General features: G+C 38.4%; 1 protein-coding gene across 1 annotated transcript in view; it reads left to right on the top strand.

Annotated features, from left to right (window-relative positions):
- Positions 1-18,223, top strand: part of tln2b (talin 2b) — a 171,725-nt gene that overhangs the window by 149,968 nt on the left and 3,534 nt on the right. The window contains exons 45-58 of the mRNA XM_016277766.1: positions 1,318-1,464; positions 2,923-3,069; positions 5,720-5,886; positions 6,019-6,202; positions 7,220-7,345; positions 8,516-8,632; positions 9,235-9,420; positions 9,697-9,804; positions 9,888-9,993; positions 12,080-12,204; positions 15,687-15,812; positions 16,193-16,255; positions 16,356-16,538; positions 16,622-16,747. Of these exons, the coding sequence (XP_016133252.1) occupies positions 1,318-1,464; positions 2,923-3,069; positions 5,720-5,886; positions 6,019-6,202; positions 7,220-7,345; positions 8,516-8,632; positions 9,235-9,420; positions 9,697-9,804; positions 9,888-9,993; positions 12,080-12,204; positions 15,687-15,812; positions 16,193-16,255; positions 16,356-16,538; positions 16,622-16,747 (1,911 nt within the window). The remainder of the gene's footprint in view (positions 1-1,317; positions 1,465-2,922; positions 3,070-5,719; positions 5,887-6,018; positions 6,203-7,219; positions 7,346-8,515; positions 8,633-9,234; positions 9,421-9,696; positions 9,805-9,887; positions 9,994-12,079; positions 12,205-15,686; positions 15,813-16,192; positions 16,256-16,355; positions 16,539-16,621; positions 16,748-18,223) is intronic.

The raw sequence follows: 18,223 nt of genomic DNA, 5'->3' as shown, positions 1-18,223 counted from the left end.
ATCATATTCTGTGAAAAATTGTGACATACTAGAGCAAAACAGGCACTATTTTTCGAATCAGCTCCTTGAAATTATTAAGAAACAAATGTTTGATTTCATTCAGTTAATATGATGCAGGGTAGCATTATTATTAGTGCTGTCAAACGATTAATCGCGATTAATCGCATCCAAAATAAAAGTTTTTAATTGCATAATATATGTGTGTGTATTGTGTATATTTATGTATATATAAATACACACACATACATGTATATATTTAAGAAAAATATGTTACGTTTATATATTAAATATATTTATATATAATATAACTTATATGAATACAAATATACAATATGTAAATACATGTAAATATTTTCAAAATATGCACTGTATATGTGTATTTATATATAAATAATAAATATACACAGTACACACATATATTATGTAAACTTTTCTTTTGGATGCGATTAATTGCGATTAATCATTTGACAGCACTAATTATTATTAGCATTAGTATTATTAATAATATATAGGAAAATAAGTGTAGAAAACTAAAAGGAAATAAAATAATTGTTTGATCAAAACAGTAAAAAAAAAATGTATATGCTTTTGTTATAACAGAAAGTTAATATAAACAAGCTTTAAACCGTCTTATTGGCACTTGTGCAATATATTCCAATCTTCTGAAGCCGTTCGATAGATTTGTGTGAGAAATAGATAAATTAGTGCTATTCACTGTAAACTTCATCATTATTCACTCTCAAATCTCATCCACAATAGTGTATCATAAGCACTGAAATATAATAAAAATAAACCCATCCACACCTTCTTATTTAGTGATTTAGTGCAAACACATGCAACTTGGTCAGTGTCGTATAGCAAACCTTATACTTCCATTTTGCATGGTGTTAAGCCTGTGAACAAAGGTGCGAACACGAGCCGACACATTTCACACCTTTGCTCTCTCCACATTTAAAAAAAAAAAGGAAACCAACACGTGGACACGGTAGTCACCAGCTCTCTTCACTAGCATTTTTACATAAGCGGACGTTACCATAGCAACCGTGCACCCCCACAAGCCTTAAAAGCCCGTTGTGATATTCATAATGAAGAGCCGCCCACCCATGGATCTGTGTGTCAGGTAACGAACATACAGTGCTGTCGGGCCCCCTCAAAGGCCGTCACAATCACTTCTTAATTATTGGATAGAGCTTTGTTGAACGGAGGCAGTGGCTTTTAGAGCAGTCGCAGAGCATGAATACATTCAGATTTAGACCCAGATTCAGGCTGACTTGGATGCCAACTCTTTCTTAGACTTGATATCATGGCTGTTTCTAGGTGGGATCTCAGATCAAGACTCGGGTGCAGGAGTTGGGTCACGGCTGCATCTATCTGGTCCAGAAGGCCGGAGCCCTGCAGATGAGCCCGACGGACAGTTTCACCAAGAGAGAGCTGATCGAATACGCCCGCGCTGTCACAGAGAAGGTAGGCTCACTCGGGATTGTGGGAGGCCGTTTCTTCTGTGTGGTTTGCTGCGTTACTTTGTTTTGTTTCTATTAACTTTTTATCACGGTATTAGAAAATAATTTAGTTTTTAAAGCCTTTTCTGACTACACTTTAAAAATACCATATTCTGTGAAAAATTGTGACATACTAGAGCAAAACAGGCACTATTTTTCGAATCAGCTCCTTGAAATTATTAAGAAACAAATGTTTGATTTCATTCAGTTAATATGATGCAGGGTAGCATTATTATTAGTGCTGTCAAACGATTAATCGCGATTAATCGCATCCAAAATAAAAGTTTTTAATTGCATAATATATGTGTGTGTATTGTGTATATTTATGTATATATAAATACACACACATACATGTATATATTTAAGAAAAATATGTTACGTTTATATATTAAATATATTTATATATAATATAACTTATATGAATACAAATATACAATATGTAAATACATGTAAATATTTTCAAAATATGCACTGTATATGTGTATTTATATATAAATAATAAATATACACAGTACACACATATATTATGTAAACTTTTCTTTTGGATGCGATTAATTGCGATTAATCATTTGACAGCACTAATTATTATTAGCATTAGTATTATTAATAATATATAGGAAAATAAGTGTAGAAAACTAAAAGGAAATAAAATAATTGTTTGATCAAAACAGTAAAAAAAAAATGTATATGCTTTTGTTATAACAGAAAGTTAATATAAACAAGCTTTAAACCGTCTTATTGGCACTTGTGCAATATATTCCAATCTTCTGAAGCCGTTCGATAGATTTGTGTGAGAAATAGATAAATTAGTGCTATTCACTGTAAACTTCATCATTATTCACTCTCAAATCTCATCCACAATAGTGTATCATAAGCACTGAAATATAATAAAAATAAACCCATCCACACCTTCTTATTTAGTGATTTAGTGCAAACACATGCAACTTGGTCAGTGTCGTATAGCAAACCTTATACTTCCATTTTGCATGGTGTTAAGCCTGTGAACAAAGGTGCGAACACGAGCCGACACATTTCACACCTTTGCTCTCTCCACATTTAAAAAAAAAAAAGGAAACCAACACGTGGACACGGTAGTCACCAGCTCTCTTCACTAGCATTTTTACATAAGCGGACGTTACCATAGCAACCGTGCACCCCCCCAAGCCTTAAAAGCCCGTTGTGATATTCATAATGAAGAGCCGCCCACCCATGGATCTGTGTGTCAGGTAACGAACATACAGTGCTGTCGGGCCCCCTCAAAGGCCGTCACAATCACTTCTTAATTATTGGATAGAGCTTTGTTGAACGGAGGCAGTGGCTTTTAGAGCAGTCGCAGAGCACGAATACATTCGGATTTAGACCAAGATTCAGGCTGACTTGGATGCCAACTCTTTCTTAGACTTGATATCATGGCTGTTTCTAGGTGGGATCTCAGATCAAGACTCGGGTGCAGGAGTTGGGTCACGGCTGCATCTATCTGGTCCAGAAGGCCGGAGCCCTGCAGATGAGCCCGACGGACAGTTTCACCAAGAGAGAGCTGATCGAATACGCCCGCGCTGTCACAGAGAAGGTAGGCTCACTCAGGATTGTGGGAGGCCGTTTCTTCTGTGTGGTTTGCTGCGTTACTTTGTTTTGTTTCTATTAACTTTTTATCACGGTATTAGAAAATAATTTCGTTTTTAAAGCCTTTTCTGACTACACTTTAAAAATACTGCTGGTTTATTTAGAGGTATGCTGCACTTGCTAAGGCTCATATTCACATTGTAAACAAAAAATAGTTGAAAATTATATTGAGACCAGAATATCATACGGACATTAGAGGGGGTGATACCACCCACAACACCTTAGAAATAACATAGCAACACTCTGTCAACTACCTACGACACTCTAGCACCACTTTGGCAACCACCAAAAACACCCTAAAAAATAACATAGCAACACCCCGTTGATTAATGACGACGCCTTAGTAATAGCATAGCAACACCAATGCTACCACCCACTACACCCTAGCAATAACATAGCAATGCCCTATCGACTACCCACAACACCCTAGCAATACGCTGGCAACCACCAACAACACCCTAAAAATAGCATAGCAACACCCTGTTGATTACTGACGACACCTTAGTAATAGCATAGAAACACCTATGCTACCACCCACAACACCCTAGCAATAACATAGCAATGCCCTGACGACTACCCACAACATTCTAGCAACACATTGGAAACCACCACCAACACCCTAGAAAATAGCATAGCAACACCCTATTGATTACTGACGACACCTTAGTAATAGCATAGAAACACCTATGCTACCACCCACAACACCCTAGCAATAACATAGCAATGCCCTGACGACTACCCACAACATTCTAGCAACACATTGGAAACCACCACCAACACCCTAGAAAATAGCATAGCAACACCCTATTGATTACTGACGACACCTTAGTAATAGCATAGAAACACCTATGCTACCACCCACAACACCCTAGCAATAACATAGCAATGCCCTGACGACTACCCACAACATTCTAGCAACACATTGGAAACCACCACCAACACCCTAGAAAATAGCATAGCAACACCCTATTGATTACTGACAACACCTTAGTAATAGCATAGAAACACCCATGCTAATACCCTAGCAATAACATAGCAACATATTGTCAACTACCCACAAGACACTGGCAACCACCAAAAACACCCTAAAAATAGCATAGCAACACCCTATTGATTACTGACAACACCTTAGTAATAGCATAGAAACACCCATGCTAATACCCTAGCAATAACATAGCAACATATTGTCAACTACCCACAAGACACTGGCAACCACCAAAAACACCCTAAAAATAGCATAGCAACACCCTATTGATTACTGACAACACCTTAGTAATAGCATAGATAAACATATGCAACCACCCACAACACCCTAGCTATAATGTAGCTACACCCTGTCAGCTACCCACAACACCCTAGCAACCACATAGCAACAATACTTTAGTATAGCAACACCTGTGCAACCACCCACAACACCCTAGCAATCATATAAAAGCACTCTTCCAGCTAAACTTGCTACATCATATCAACCATATAACAACAGCCATAGAACCACCAGCAACGCTGTAGAAACCGCATAGCAACGCCCTGACAAACACTCAGACAGGCACAATGAGAGTCGCCTGCTTATTTTCAGTGACTGCACTTTGTGTTCCAACTGTTTTTCTGCTATTGTTGGAATGAATGCCGGAAGCCCAGGTTGAGACTATATACAGTAGATGACATTCGTCAGTGTGTCATATTGTCTTTGATTACATCTCAGTAGCTGGAGTCGGTCTGTCCCGCTGTGGTGGCGCTGTGACCCCTTGCTGCTTTAAATGAGCTCTGTTAAATGTGTCCACGTCCCCCACTGGCCCCGTTCAGTTCAAACCTCAGCTCTGCCTACAGTCATTTCTGTATTAAACGTGAAAAGGGATGATGCATTCGAATGAAGACTCGTGAAGACAACTCAATCGTTTTCTATATCTCTGTCTCTCTCTTTCTCTCTCTAGAAGAAATACATATTTGTATTGTATTGTAATTGTAAATAAGTTTTCAAAAAGACCCAGGACTAATATTATGTTATCTATTTCTAAAATCTATTTATTCAAATTATGTAATTATATTAAACAACCTTTTAAAACTATTTATTTATTTATAATTATAATACTATGTAATGTATGTATTTCTAATTGAACTATTTCAATTATATAACAATCAAAACCTTACAAAAATATTATTATTGTTGTTGTTGTTATTATTATTTGTGCAAATAAATCTGACATTTAAATGTAAATACATTTAATAACCCAGGACTAATATTATGTTATCTATTTCTAAAATCTATTTATTCAAATTATGTAATTATATTAAACAACCTTTTAAAACTATTTATTTATTTATAATTATAATACTATGTAATGTATGTATTTCTAATTGAACTATTTCAATTATATAACAATCAAAACCTTACAAAAATATTGTTATTGTTGTTGTTGTTATTATTATTTGTGCAAATAAATCTGACATTTAAATGTAAATACATTTAATTCATTGAATAAAATAAATGAAATGTGCATTTTGTTATTAATGCCCAAGAAAAGTGCTACAGGCTTGGAAAACTGTCCCAGCTCTGCCTATGGAGTTTATAATTAAGTGTGATTCACTCTCTCCTGCAGGTGTCCATGGTGTTATCAGCCCTGCAGGCTGGTAATAAAGGAACTCAGGCCTGCATAACTGCAGCCAGTTCTGTCTCCGGCATCATTGCTGATCTGGACACGACCATCATGTTTGCCTCTGCCGGCACACTGAACGCAGAGAACGAAGAGTCTTTCGCAGACCACAGGTGAGACCTAGTAGAACATAACAGTTTCAGAATCACATACATAAAATGTCAAAGGTTTGTTTGATTAATGTCGGCATAATCTTGGGTGTCTCATTGAGTTAGCTGAAGCGTATTTGTTTCTGCACACTTCAGAGAGAACATACTGAAAACCGCTAAAGCTTTGGTTGAGGACACCAAGCTGCTTGTGTCTGGTGCTGCATCGAGCCAGGACAAACTAGCCCAGGCGGCCCAGTCCTCTGCCAAGACCATCACACAGCTCACTGACGTGGTCAAACTGGGCGCTGCGAGCATGGGATCAGAGGACCCTGAGACACAGGTGCGTGTTTCGCTGTTATAATCTGTCATAGGATTTTCACGACACCAAAATTTCAGACATTACCCAATGCTCTTTATAATGAAGTGTGATTCACTGTCTCCTGCAGGTGTCCATGGTGTTGTCAGCCCTGCAGGCTGGTAATAAAGGAACTCAGGCCTGCATAACTGCAGCCAGTTCTGTCTCCGGCATCATTGCTGATCTGGACACGACCATCATGTTTGCCTCTGCCGGCACACTGAACGCAGAGAACGAAGAGTCTTTCGCAGACCACAGGTGAGACCTAGTAGAACATAACAGTTTCAGAATCACATACATAAAATGTCAAAGGTTTGTTTGATTAATGTCGGCATAATCTTGGGTGTCTCATTGAGTTAGCTGAAGCGTATTTGTTTCTGCACACTTCAGAGAGAACATACTGAAAACCGCTAAAGCTTTGGTTGAAGACACCAAGCTGCTTGTGTCTGGTGCTGCATCGAGCCAGGACAAACTAGCCCAGGCGGCCCAGTCCTCTGCCAAGACCATCACACAGCTCACTGACGTGGTCAAACTGGGCGCTGCGAGCATGGGATCAGAGGACCCTGAGACACAGGTGCGTGTTATAATCTGTCATAGGATTTTCACGACACCAAAATTTCAGACATTACCCAATGCCCAGTGTGTTCTAATTCTGTCTGCTCCTATATTTTTATCCTGGACTATATTTATCCTTTTTCACACCCTGACTGAGTGTAATGAGAATATCATTAGCTCTCCTCTCAAATATCTCGACGTTTGGGTGCAGACACTCTCTGACTCACTCTAACAGCCAGTGGCATGTATCATGACACATCTCTGCCCAAAATCTAAATTACCAGTTGAGGATTAATAAATCATAATGTATTGTATGGTGTTATAAATGTGGTTCCGATAAATAACTGCACCCCTGGAGGAGTGCAATGCTTTATGGGAGTGGATAAGGCCAGTGGCATATCATGAGTAAAGGTGGTTGTGATAAAGTCTTCTCTCTATCTCTTTCAGGTTGTACTGATAAATGCAGTAAGAGACGTCGCTAAAGCTTTGGCTGAGCTGATTAGTGCCACTAAATGTGCCGCGGGCAAGGCAGCAGACGATCCGTCTATGTATCAGCTGAAAAGTGCCGCCAAGGTATGTTTGGTTGAAGAATGTTGTGTGTGTGCGTGTCTCTTATTCTGATGACTATCACTGTGTGTGTATGTGTGTACGCCTGTCCAACAGCTGGCCCTGTCTCTCATTTTCTTTGCTGGTTGCTGTCTACGCTTGCTGTCATCTTGGTGTGTGGCCACAAATCAAACCCTATCTTACAGTGATCATAGTGTGTATGTGAGTAACTCAATGGCCACGCAGCAGGGTACAGAACCAAGCTGTGTGTGTGTATTCAGCATAAGGACTGCTTCCTTCCCTTCCTCTCTTCCTTTTTCTGTCTTCTCTCCAATGCCATGTATGATTTGCTACATGGCAATATGTATTAATTTTGTAAACCTAATTAAAAGAAAATTAAAACTGCACTCGCTTCTGTAGTTATTCTGTGGATCAGTGCACACATTTGATCATGTGAAGTGAATAGAACTATCTCCAGGCTTGTTTAAACAGAAATTGATGTGTACCACACATATTTTCTAGCATTTTCTTATCCCTTAATCATTCACCTGGTGCTGTTAAACCTCTAGGATTAACTTCCACATACATGCAACATGATATGTTTTATTTAGCATACTTAAATAATGAGGTGTTATGCAGTTGTGACCTTGATGGAAAGATTTTTTACATTCCTCCAACATATGGTGACTCCAGATCCTCTGGGATTTTGCTTCAGACATTTGCTTCAGACATTCAGGCTTGTTTCTTCAGTGTGTGTTGAAAGTAGTGGTGGCGTCCCTCAGGGCTTTGTCTTAGGCCCTCTTTTGTTTTCTTAGGTTTCCTCCTTTTTCCTTTTGTGTTTAAAACTTGTGTTTAAAATCTTGCCTAAAGCAAGATTTATAATCCATTACAGACCTCAGCTGTGGTCCATTAAAAGGTCCCGTTTGATCACCTGACTATATTCTGATATTTTGATGAATGATTTAGATTAGAATTTTTTACCTTAAAAAGAACATAATCTGGTTGACCTTGTCTGATATTTCACTGAGCTGTTCGATGCAGCTGTTCTTGTCATAGCATTGCATCTGACCTTATTTCAGTATCTCAGGTGAAAAACTTGCCACAAAACTGTTGACATTCTCTAGTTGAGGTCACTTAAGCTATGATACATAATTGTTCCAAGCTAGTCCGAGACTTTAACTTCCCTATGTTTTACAGGTGATGGTGACGAACGTGACCTCCTTGCTGAAAACTGTGAAAGCGGTGGAAGATGAGGCCACTCGCGGGACGAGGGCTCTTGAAGCCACTATTGAGTGCATCAAACAGGAACTCACTGTACGGAACATTCTTTGTGTGAATATTGAAATATTCCAAGAGATAATGTGCTTTCCACATTTAAAGAATAGTTCTTCAAAAGGGAACATACAGTCATTATGTTCTCACCCTCATTCTGTTCCAAATCTGTATGACTTTCTTCTGTGGAACAACTTGTATTACAATCTGGCTGTGAATTAGTAACAATTAGGTCCTGCCTAATTAATTTTAGCCCAGACAGAGGTAAAAACCCATCCATTTGTGATATTAACTGGTAATACAGAGTAATACACCATGCGAGCGTTTGCCTGTTCTCCACCTGCTCCTCGTTCTCCTTCTCCCATGGGCATCCCTACTCCACTTATCACAGGCCGAGTGACAGATTAAGATAGTGGTACAGGAAGGCAAGAGATTTATCTTTTGGTTTAATGCTCCTGTTATCAGATGCCCATCAGTACTTTAGGAAATCTTGATGGCATTACTGTATTAGTGCACAGAAAATCGTCCCTGGTAATGTGACCGATTCTAAAAATATATGATTCACTTAAGATCTGTAGATGTTATTTCTGTTATGTATGAAATATTTCTTAATTTCCCTGACTGTTGCATCATCTGCTTTCCAGGTTTTCCAGTCCAAGGACGTTCCGGAGAAATCTACCACCCCGGAAGAGTTCATCCGCATGACCAAGGGCATCACCGTTGCAACGGCTAAAGCGGTAGCAGCAGGCAACTCTGCTCAGCAGGAGGACGTGATATCCACTGCCAACCTGAGCCGCAAAGCCATCTCCGACATGCTGACCACCTGCAAGGTGCTTATCCACCATCACACAGACATAAATCCACAAACACTTGGAATACCAACAAAATGTGTTTATATACACTCTCCATGTGCAATGAATGCATTTGCTCTATTTCTCAATGTCATTTGGCACTAACCTACTTTTGACTCCTAAATCACGCCCTCTAGTGTCGTCATGATGTAATGCAGTTCCTTCATTCCACAGATTCTTATAAAGCTTAAAAATCTGCAGATTCCATCTGGAGTTAATCATCACGTACCATAAATGTGTGTTTGTGTCTTACAGCAAGCCGCGTACCACCCAGAAGTGGGCAAGGATGTGAGGAATAAAGCTCTGCTCTACGGCATCGAGTGCACCACCGGATACATCGACTTGCTCGAACACGTCCTGCTCGTGAGTGGCCGCGCCGACAGCTTTTACAGGATGTGTTTGTGCTTGGGTTTCTGTGATTAACCTCGTGTGTTTACGCCACACAGGTCCTACAGAAACCCACGGCCGAACAGAAACAGCAGTTGGCCGTGCTGTCCAAGAAAGTGGCGGGCTCAGTCACAGAGCTCATCCAGACTGCTGAAGCCATGAAAGGTGAGCACACACAAATGAATATGCTACAGTGGGGCTGAAGGACACGTAAGGAAAGTTCTGGGTTTTTTGGTCCCAAAGTATTAGTCTTTATTAAATATTGATGGAGCAACACAATTAGTGTGGGGGAAAAAAGGTTTAAAATTTTTGATTACAATTATTTATTAAATAAAAAGGCAAACACTTATAATAAAGGGGTAGCTCACCCAAAAATGAAAATTAGCAGAAAATTTACTCAACCTCAGGTCATCCAAGATGTAGATGTTTTTTTGTTTGTTTTTTTCGGAGAAATGTAGAAATTTGGAGAAATGTAACATTACGAAACTTGTTCACCAGAGGATCCTCTGCAGTGAATGGGTGCCGTCAGAATGAGAGTCCAAACAGCTGATTAAAACATCACAGTAATCATCACAAGTAATCATCTTGTGAAGCGAAAAGCTGCATGTTTGTAATAAATCCATCAAGATGTTTTTGCTTCCAGCAAAATATGAGTCCTCTATCCTTTATATTGTGGAAAAAGTCGTCTCGTCTGAATCAGGAGAGAAATATGCACAGATCAAACACAATTTGCAAGTAAAAGCTGACCAAAACCATTCTAAACAAATATCTTGATGGATTTTGATGTGAGAGGGCAATAGCGGATGGACTTTTTGACTGGGATGAATTATTAATCTAAATTGTATTTTATTTACACTATAATTATCCCCAAAAAAATCTATATAGCCTTTTTTAAAATGTTTATTCAAATTTTCTAAATTCAGTTATAATGAAAAAAATCTAACATTTTTAATTTAATTTTGCCAATGACGGGTTTTCATATTCTGCTGAGCTTTTCACAAGCACAGATCTCTTCCGGGCCTGGTAATGGTATATGAGTTTGAGAGGTAATGGGGAAAATCGCAGGTCAATCGAGCTGAATTTGTGCAGGTTTAATAGAGCCATTTGGCTGATGGTGCTCTCTTGCTCTTTTCTATAACACTACTTTGTTGTTTTTTCCTTTTCTGCCACAGATGGAGGTGAGTATGATACACAGTGTTGTTTTTCTCCAATATCAGGCCACACACATACAGAGAGACTTGAGTAACTGTGACCAGCATGGTCAAACACACTCATACAATGAGTTATAGTGTGAGAGAAAAGAGAAGAAGGGATAGAATTGAATTCCCTCAGGTTTAACATAATCCTCAAACACATTCTCACCATCTGTTTTCACAAGCTGTTTGATCAAAACAGCCTCTTGAACGTCGGTAAAGGAGAATGTATTGCAATGCACATTTGCTTCATAAATGGCAATTAATGTAAAGATGTGCATGTTCATCTAAGCAATTAATGAATGATTGTGACTGTAATAACCTGCCAGTCAGAACTAAGAGCAGTGCTTATCTTGAAGTTATAGTTATTAAAGGTTGTGGCATCCGTTCATTATCATACATTATACAAACTGCTGCCCTTACCAAAATTTCCCATGGTAACCATAGTTTTTCTTAGTAAAATTAAATACATTTAAAAGAGAACAATTTGGCAAATGTGGCTTTTTTTCCTACCTTGCATTTTTTTTTTTTCTTGTATATTTCCTTTAACAATTAAACTCCGCACACCTGACGGCAATAGATAGGTGCGTTGGAGGCAAAGACCAACCAGGTCAAAAAACTAAAAAGTAAAAAACAAATCCCGCACACTATCTATGCAAAAAATAAAAAAATATTCCTGATGAAGGTCATGCGACCGAAACGTAGTCAATAAATATTTTGATGTTTTTTGCATAGATAGTGTGCGGGATTTGTTTTTTACTTTTTTGTATATTTCCTTTAAAATATATGTACAGTTTCTGTAGAGTATATTAACATCTACATAGAAAGATCTCATGGTCATTTTTGTAAGAGTCTTGTGGTGGAATGTGATTTTTCTCTATACAGGAGGTTATTGGTTTGAATCCCCATCGCATGCTTTTTTCTTTCATCTTTTACTTAGTTTATTTTGTCATGTCATACCATGTGTTTACTCTTTCCATGTGAATGTATTATATATCAGTAATGTTAAGTGATTTGAAAATGAGGGTCATGTTGACTTTGTTTGCTCATCCTCTCAGGTTCAGAGTGGGTGGACCCAGAAGACCCCACGGTGATAGCGGAGACAGAGCTCCTGGGTGCTGCTGCGTCCATCGAGGCCGCGGCCAAGAAACTGGAGCAGCTGAAGCCCAGAACCAAACCAAAGGTATCCTTCCATGCATCCATCAATTTTCTGAATCCAAACACACACACACACACACACACACACACACACTGCTGTGATCAGCCCGCCAGCACAGCTATGTCAGGTCAGTTCCACCGAAGGCTGCGGGATCGTTTCATTCCTGTTTTGTATTCGGGGAGAGGGAGGTGATGTTATTTTTGTAATTTAAGGACTTCAAGACTTCAGGATGTGGTGTTTTTGTATTTTCATAGTGTTTGGGAAGTTTTGCGCACATCTGTGTCTTTGTTTTTTTGTGGTTATTTTTTTTCCATCTTGTACATTAACAATTTGAGATTTTGAAGTCTGATGAGCACTGAACTTGAAATGATCGTCTGGTTTTTGGTTTGTTGGGCTGTTTTGTTATCTGTCTTGCATCTCAATTATTCAGTGGTATCATGAAGTTTCGTTTTAGAGCGTGCTGAACTTTTAGTCAGTGAATCTGAAACTCATCTCCAAGAAGGTCAGCACTTTTTAGAAATGATTTTCCCTGAAGCACTTTTATTATTTCATCCATCTGTATTATAGCTCAGCTGTCAGTGATGCTTTTCACCTAAAAAAAAAACATTCATCCACATTTTGTCGCTCAGAGCTGAAACTGTTTCCCTCCTTGAGTGTGTCAGTGACTCACATTTACTGCCTCAGACCGAACACTAACCAGAGAGACAACATCCATCTGTCTATCGTCTCTTATATCTATCTATCTATCTATCTATCTTGTCTGTCTATCTATGTATCTGTCTGTCTAACTGTCTGTCTGTCTGCCTATCTATCTATCTGTCTAACTGTCTGTCTGTCTATCTATGTATCTGTCTGTCTGTCTGTCTGTCTATCTAACTGTCTATCTGTCTGTCTATCTATCTATCTATATATCTGTCTAACTATCTGTCTGTCTGTCTATCTATCTATGTGTCTGTCTGTCTGTCTGTCTGTCTGTCTATCTATCTATGTATCTGTCTGTCTAACTAACTGTCTGTCTGTCTATCTATCTATCTATCTAACTGTCTGTCTGTCTGTCTATTTATCTATCTATATACAGTGGGGCAAATAAGTATTTGATACACTGCTGATTTTTCAAGTTTTCCCACTTACAAAGAATGGAGAGATCTGTAATTTTCATCGATAGAAAATCTATGGAGGGAGCTGAAACTCTATGTTGCCCAGCGACAGCCCCAAAACCTGAAAGATCTGGAGAACACCTGTATGGAGGAGTGGGCCAAAATCCCTGCTGCAGTGTGTGCAAACCTGGTCAAGAACTACAGGAAGCGTCTGACCTCTGTAATTGTAAACAAAGGTTTCTGTACCAAATATTAAGTTCTATTTTTCTATTGTATCAAATACTTATTTCATGCAATAAAATGGAAATTAATTATTAAAAAATCATACAATGTTATTTTCTGGATTTTTTTTTTATTCGGTCTCTCACAGTTGAGGTGTACCTACGATGAAAATTACAGATCTCTCCATTCTTTGTAAGTGGGAAAACTTGAAAAATCGTCAGTGTATCAAATACTTATTTGCCCCACTGTATCTGTCTAACTATCTGTCTGTCTGTCTATCTGTCTGTCTATCTGTCTGTCTATCCCTCCCTCTGCTCTTTAACTCTGTCACACTATGTTGTGTTAGTCAGATCAGTTTCATATATTCTGGAAAGAAGGATGAACAGGAGGCTGTGTAATGTTGTCACCTTCAGTCCATTCCGACATTCATTGTTGATTTTTCATTCCATTATCCTTTGCAGACTCTGATATACCACATTTCACAGACTGTCTCACATTTAGAGCTCTACATCACACCCCAAGACTCATTCTGAACTGGTTTATAGCACATGAACATGCTTGTTCACTGTTACACGTTTTACAATTAGGTTGAAATTCAGCACATATCAGGATACAATGTCATCGGTGTTTATTATTGCCCCTGGAGCATTCTTTACTGTTTCCCCTAATCTTCATTCCTCACTTCCCTCTTTAGCCTTCCCTCCTCTATCCATCCTTGTCTTTTCCCTGCTATCCCAGCATGCCCTGCTCTCTTGTGCTCTCCTATCCTCTCCTCTATTTCCCCATGTTCTGGAGGTGAGGTAGACCTGGAAGCCTTTCTGCAGGGCTCTGTTTGATATGTTTGATATATTAGGTTGTTATTCTGTCCAACTATATATCAAACATATTCCTACAGTGTCCTGCTCTGTCTCCAGATTTGTGTGTGTTCTGTTTATGACTTGTTCATGAACGTGTGTGTTTTTGGGGCTTCAGACAGATCAATTTGTGTAGGTGGCATGCAAGGGTGTGTCTTAGGTCTGTTAGAGTTGTGCCGTTTCCTTTGACGCTGTTGATTCTGAACAGTGTGAACCTAAGTGGCACCTCCATGCCACAAGGTGTCACTCTCAGATCACTTTGTCGAAGTTACATCTATCCTTCTCCCTTTCATCAGCTTGACTGTGTTTGAAATAGCATACTTCCATACTACTAACTACTACTATTAATGCAGTATGTAGTATGCTTTTTGCACCAAATTTTCATTAAAGTTTTAGTATATAACAAGAGCACACAATGCACTTAATGTAACCATCCATTTACAATTGGATAAATGAACTAGAAGAAATATCTGCAACATTTGCAACATCACTAATTATTATTTCATCAAACTTGTAAAACCGAAGGGATTCAATGTGCAAAGTAAATGTTATTTTCACATCATGTGACAGCAGTGTGGCATACTACTGTTTGAAACATTTAGCATTTCTGTATTGCCATCTGTTTCACTTTCTGATTTTTAAAAATAGTTGTCTGTATATGCTGTACACAGTATGCAGTTGGCTAGTATTCCATTACGAACATAGTGAAATAAAGAGTATGTTCAAAATAGCATATTTACCATACTATTTGTGATATTTTTGCAGTATGCATTATGCATATTGTGCATAGTATCCACACTGCATGGTTTACCGTATCCCACAATGCAGTGCTCCCTCCATTTCACATTTCATGCATACAAAAATGAGCATTCTGTGCATTGTGTACATACAATATGTACTGGAAATGTATTACAAGCAGACTAGCAATATGCTATTATGAACAGCTAATACTCTTTGTTTGTGTAGTGGAACGTATGTAAATCTGTCTTTCAAAGGAGTTTGATTAACCAATTGGTGGAAACCTGTCATATTCTTTTTTTTTTTTGTCTGGAAACAACAAAGCATGTGTCTTGCTAAAAATAAAATAGATATTATAATAATAGGTAATAATAAAATCTCAGTTCCACAAATGTTTTTGACATAATGGCTTGGTGAGAGGATTCTTGCCAGTCCATTAGCATAGATAAAGCATTTCATCTTTATAATAACGGCATTTATTTGAAGGTAATATCATGGTTTCATGTCTAGCCAGCAGTGAGCCAAGAGTATTCATTACAGTTAATAAGGTCACAATCTACAGTTTGTTACATCTCTTGCTCTTTTATTTTCGCAGCAAGCCGATGAGTCTCTGGACTTTGAGGAGCAGATCCTGGAAGCGGCAAAATCCATCGCTGCAGCAACCAGCGCTCTGGTCAAATCCGCATCGGCCGCACAAAGAGAGCTTGTAGCACAGGGCAAGGTACTAAAATCAAACTTTTTTCTTTTCTTTTTTTACATAGGCTATACATGTTTCTACTTTTACAGTGTTGTTATTGCTATTAAAATTGTCTGTGTTAACTTGAAAAACTGAAACTGAAATTGCCTGTGCAACTAACTGAACTAAACCAAGCTAAATCACTAAAATTAAATCTAAAATGAAATAAAAATAAATTCAAGCTAAATAGAAATATTATCAAAAAACCTGAAAACCACATAAAATTACTACAACTTTCAAATTAAAATTAAGTTAAAATTTTAAAATCTAATTATATAATAGTACACAACATTATATAATAGGACAAATAATACTGAAATAGCACTGCTACTTACATATTTTTTTGTATTTATATTTTTATGTAGGTGGGCTCCATCCCTGCCAATGCAGTAGATGACGGCCAGTGGTCCCAGGGTCTAATATCAGCTGTAAGTTGTTACAATCAACAATTGTAATTGAAGTGAAGTTCCTTTGACAAGAAGCATCAGCTAAATGACAATTACTCATTTAAATCCTACCCTCTTTTAGGCCCGAATGGTTGCGGCCGCCACTAGTAACCTGTGTGAGGCTGCTAACGCTTCAGTCCAGGGTCACGCCAGCGAGGAGAAGCTCATTTCCTCTGCCAAACAGGTGGCAGCTTCCACCGCTCAGCTGCTGGTGGCCTGTAAAGTCAAAGCGGACCAGGACTCAGAGGCCATGAGGAGATTACAGGTTACAATCACTTGAATAATACAAAATAATATGAGATCTAAGTGAATTATTCAGTTAAAAAAATTGGTTATGTGTTTGCACAGGCTGCTGGTAACGCAGTGAAGAGAGCGTCTGACAACCTGGTGAAGGCAGCGCAGAAAGCAGCCTTTGATAAAGCCGAAGACGACAGCGTGGTGGTTAAAACGAAATTCGTGGGAGGAATCGCTCAGGTGAGATTCTTTCCAGTTTCTGAATATTCCTTGACTTCTGAAGTAATGCTGCTCAATTAAAAAGTGATTTGACATTTGTGGATCTACAAAGCCGTCAGCGGGGTTTGAAAGCTGTGGTTTTGTACCAAGCATCCACAGCTGGCATCTTACACTGGGCTGCTGTATCCACAAACAGCTCATTTTCACGTTTCATCCCAGGCCAAATGCCCATTAATTAAAGACTGCGCATCTGCCTGTTCAAAGCTTCCTTCCTCCCAGAATGCCTTCACGTCTTGTGTTCATCTTGAGAGGGCACTGGAATATTGTGAACATCTGAGAAAGCCCGTTGAGTGGATGGCGTGAGTGTTTGCATGCACCCTTGAATCCTTGCCATTGCCAGCACAACAAAAATAAGCGTTTTGCACCGATTCAGCCCCTCTTCAGAAGGTTAAGCCTTGATCTATCCATCCCATTCCTTAAATCCACAAAATGTTACTCTCTTTGGAAAATAACAAGATGTCTATTGCAGATCCAGGCTCATTTTTTTTCCGGCACAGTTATGCTAAAATTACACATTGCTCTAAAGAATATGAAGATTTTTCTCTCTGTCACTAAGACAGCAGCCGAAGGAAAAACTAATTTCGAAAAAAAACTGGAAGGAAACGCATCCCGTGGCATTTTTCCTTGGCTATAATAAGTAAGCATTATTTATGTATCATTGTACCACAAACAATCTGGCTGTCTTCACCTAAGGAAACTGGTTTTAAACAATCCACAGGACGGATTGGAGATCAGTTTTTAGATCTGAAACTTCAACATTGTCTACAAACATTGGAACTCATTCTTAAAACATGAAAATAAAGAATTTCTGTGTGCATTGTTTAGAAAACAATTCTTACATAAATTGTTGAGTTTATGCTTGAAATGAGCAGAATAAATCTTTGTAAATCGTTCTTGCATTCATCCGCTACTGTTTGCATTCATGCAATGCAAGCGAAACCAATTTGTACAAACCATTCTTGTGTAAATTGCCCTAATGATTTTCTATCAGGCTGCATTTATTTAAGCAAAAGGAAATTGTGGTAATCGTTGGTAAAAACATTATTTTGTAATTTGTTGCATTTGTCACATTTATGCATAAAATCAGCAGAATTCATTTGTTTTAACCATTCTTGCATAAATTGCATTCATCTGCATTTGTTGCATTTATGCAACACAAGCAGCCAAGCCTGTATAACACATTCTTGCATAAATTGCCACAATGATCTGCAGTCATGTTGTATTGATTTGTGCATGAAAAATGCATTTCATAAAACTTTTCCATTACAGTAATTTGTTGCATTCATATCACATTCATGAATGCAACAAGAACAAGTTTCCCATTTTATTCGCATTTGTCGCATTCAGGCAACACAAGTCAAACTAATTTGTGTAAACGGTTTTTAGTACATTTTTGCATTCATGTCACATTAATTCATGAAACATGACCGGAAGTCA

This window comes from Sinocyclocheilus grahami, unplaced genomic scaffold (genome assembly GCF_001515645.1).
Source record: "Sinocyclocheilus grahami isolate Dianchi unplaced genomic scaffold, SAMN03320097.WGS_v1.1 scaffold115.1, whole genome shotgun sequence".
In the NCBI taxonomy this organism is placed as follows: domain Eukaryota; kingdom Metazoa; phylum Chordata; class Actinopteri; order Cypriniformes; family Cyprinidae; genus Sinocyclocheilus; species Sinocyclocheilus grahami.
The sequence above is the reverse complement of the archived record's forward strand: the minus strand, read 5'-3'. Positions and strand labels throughout refer to the sequence as shown.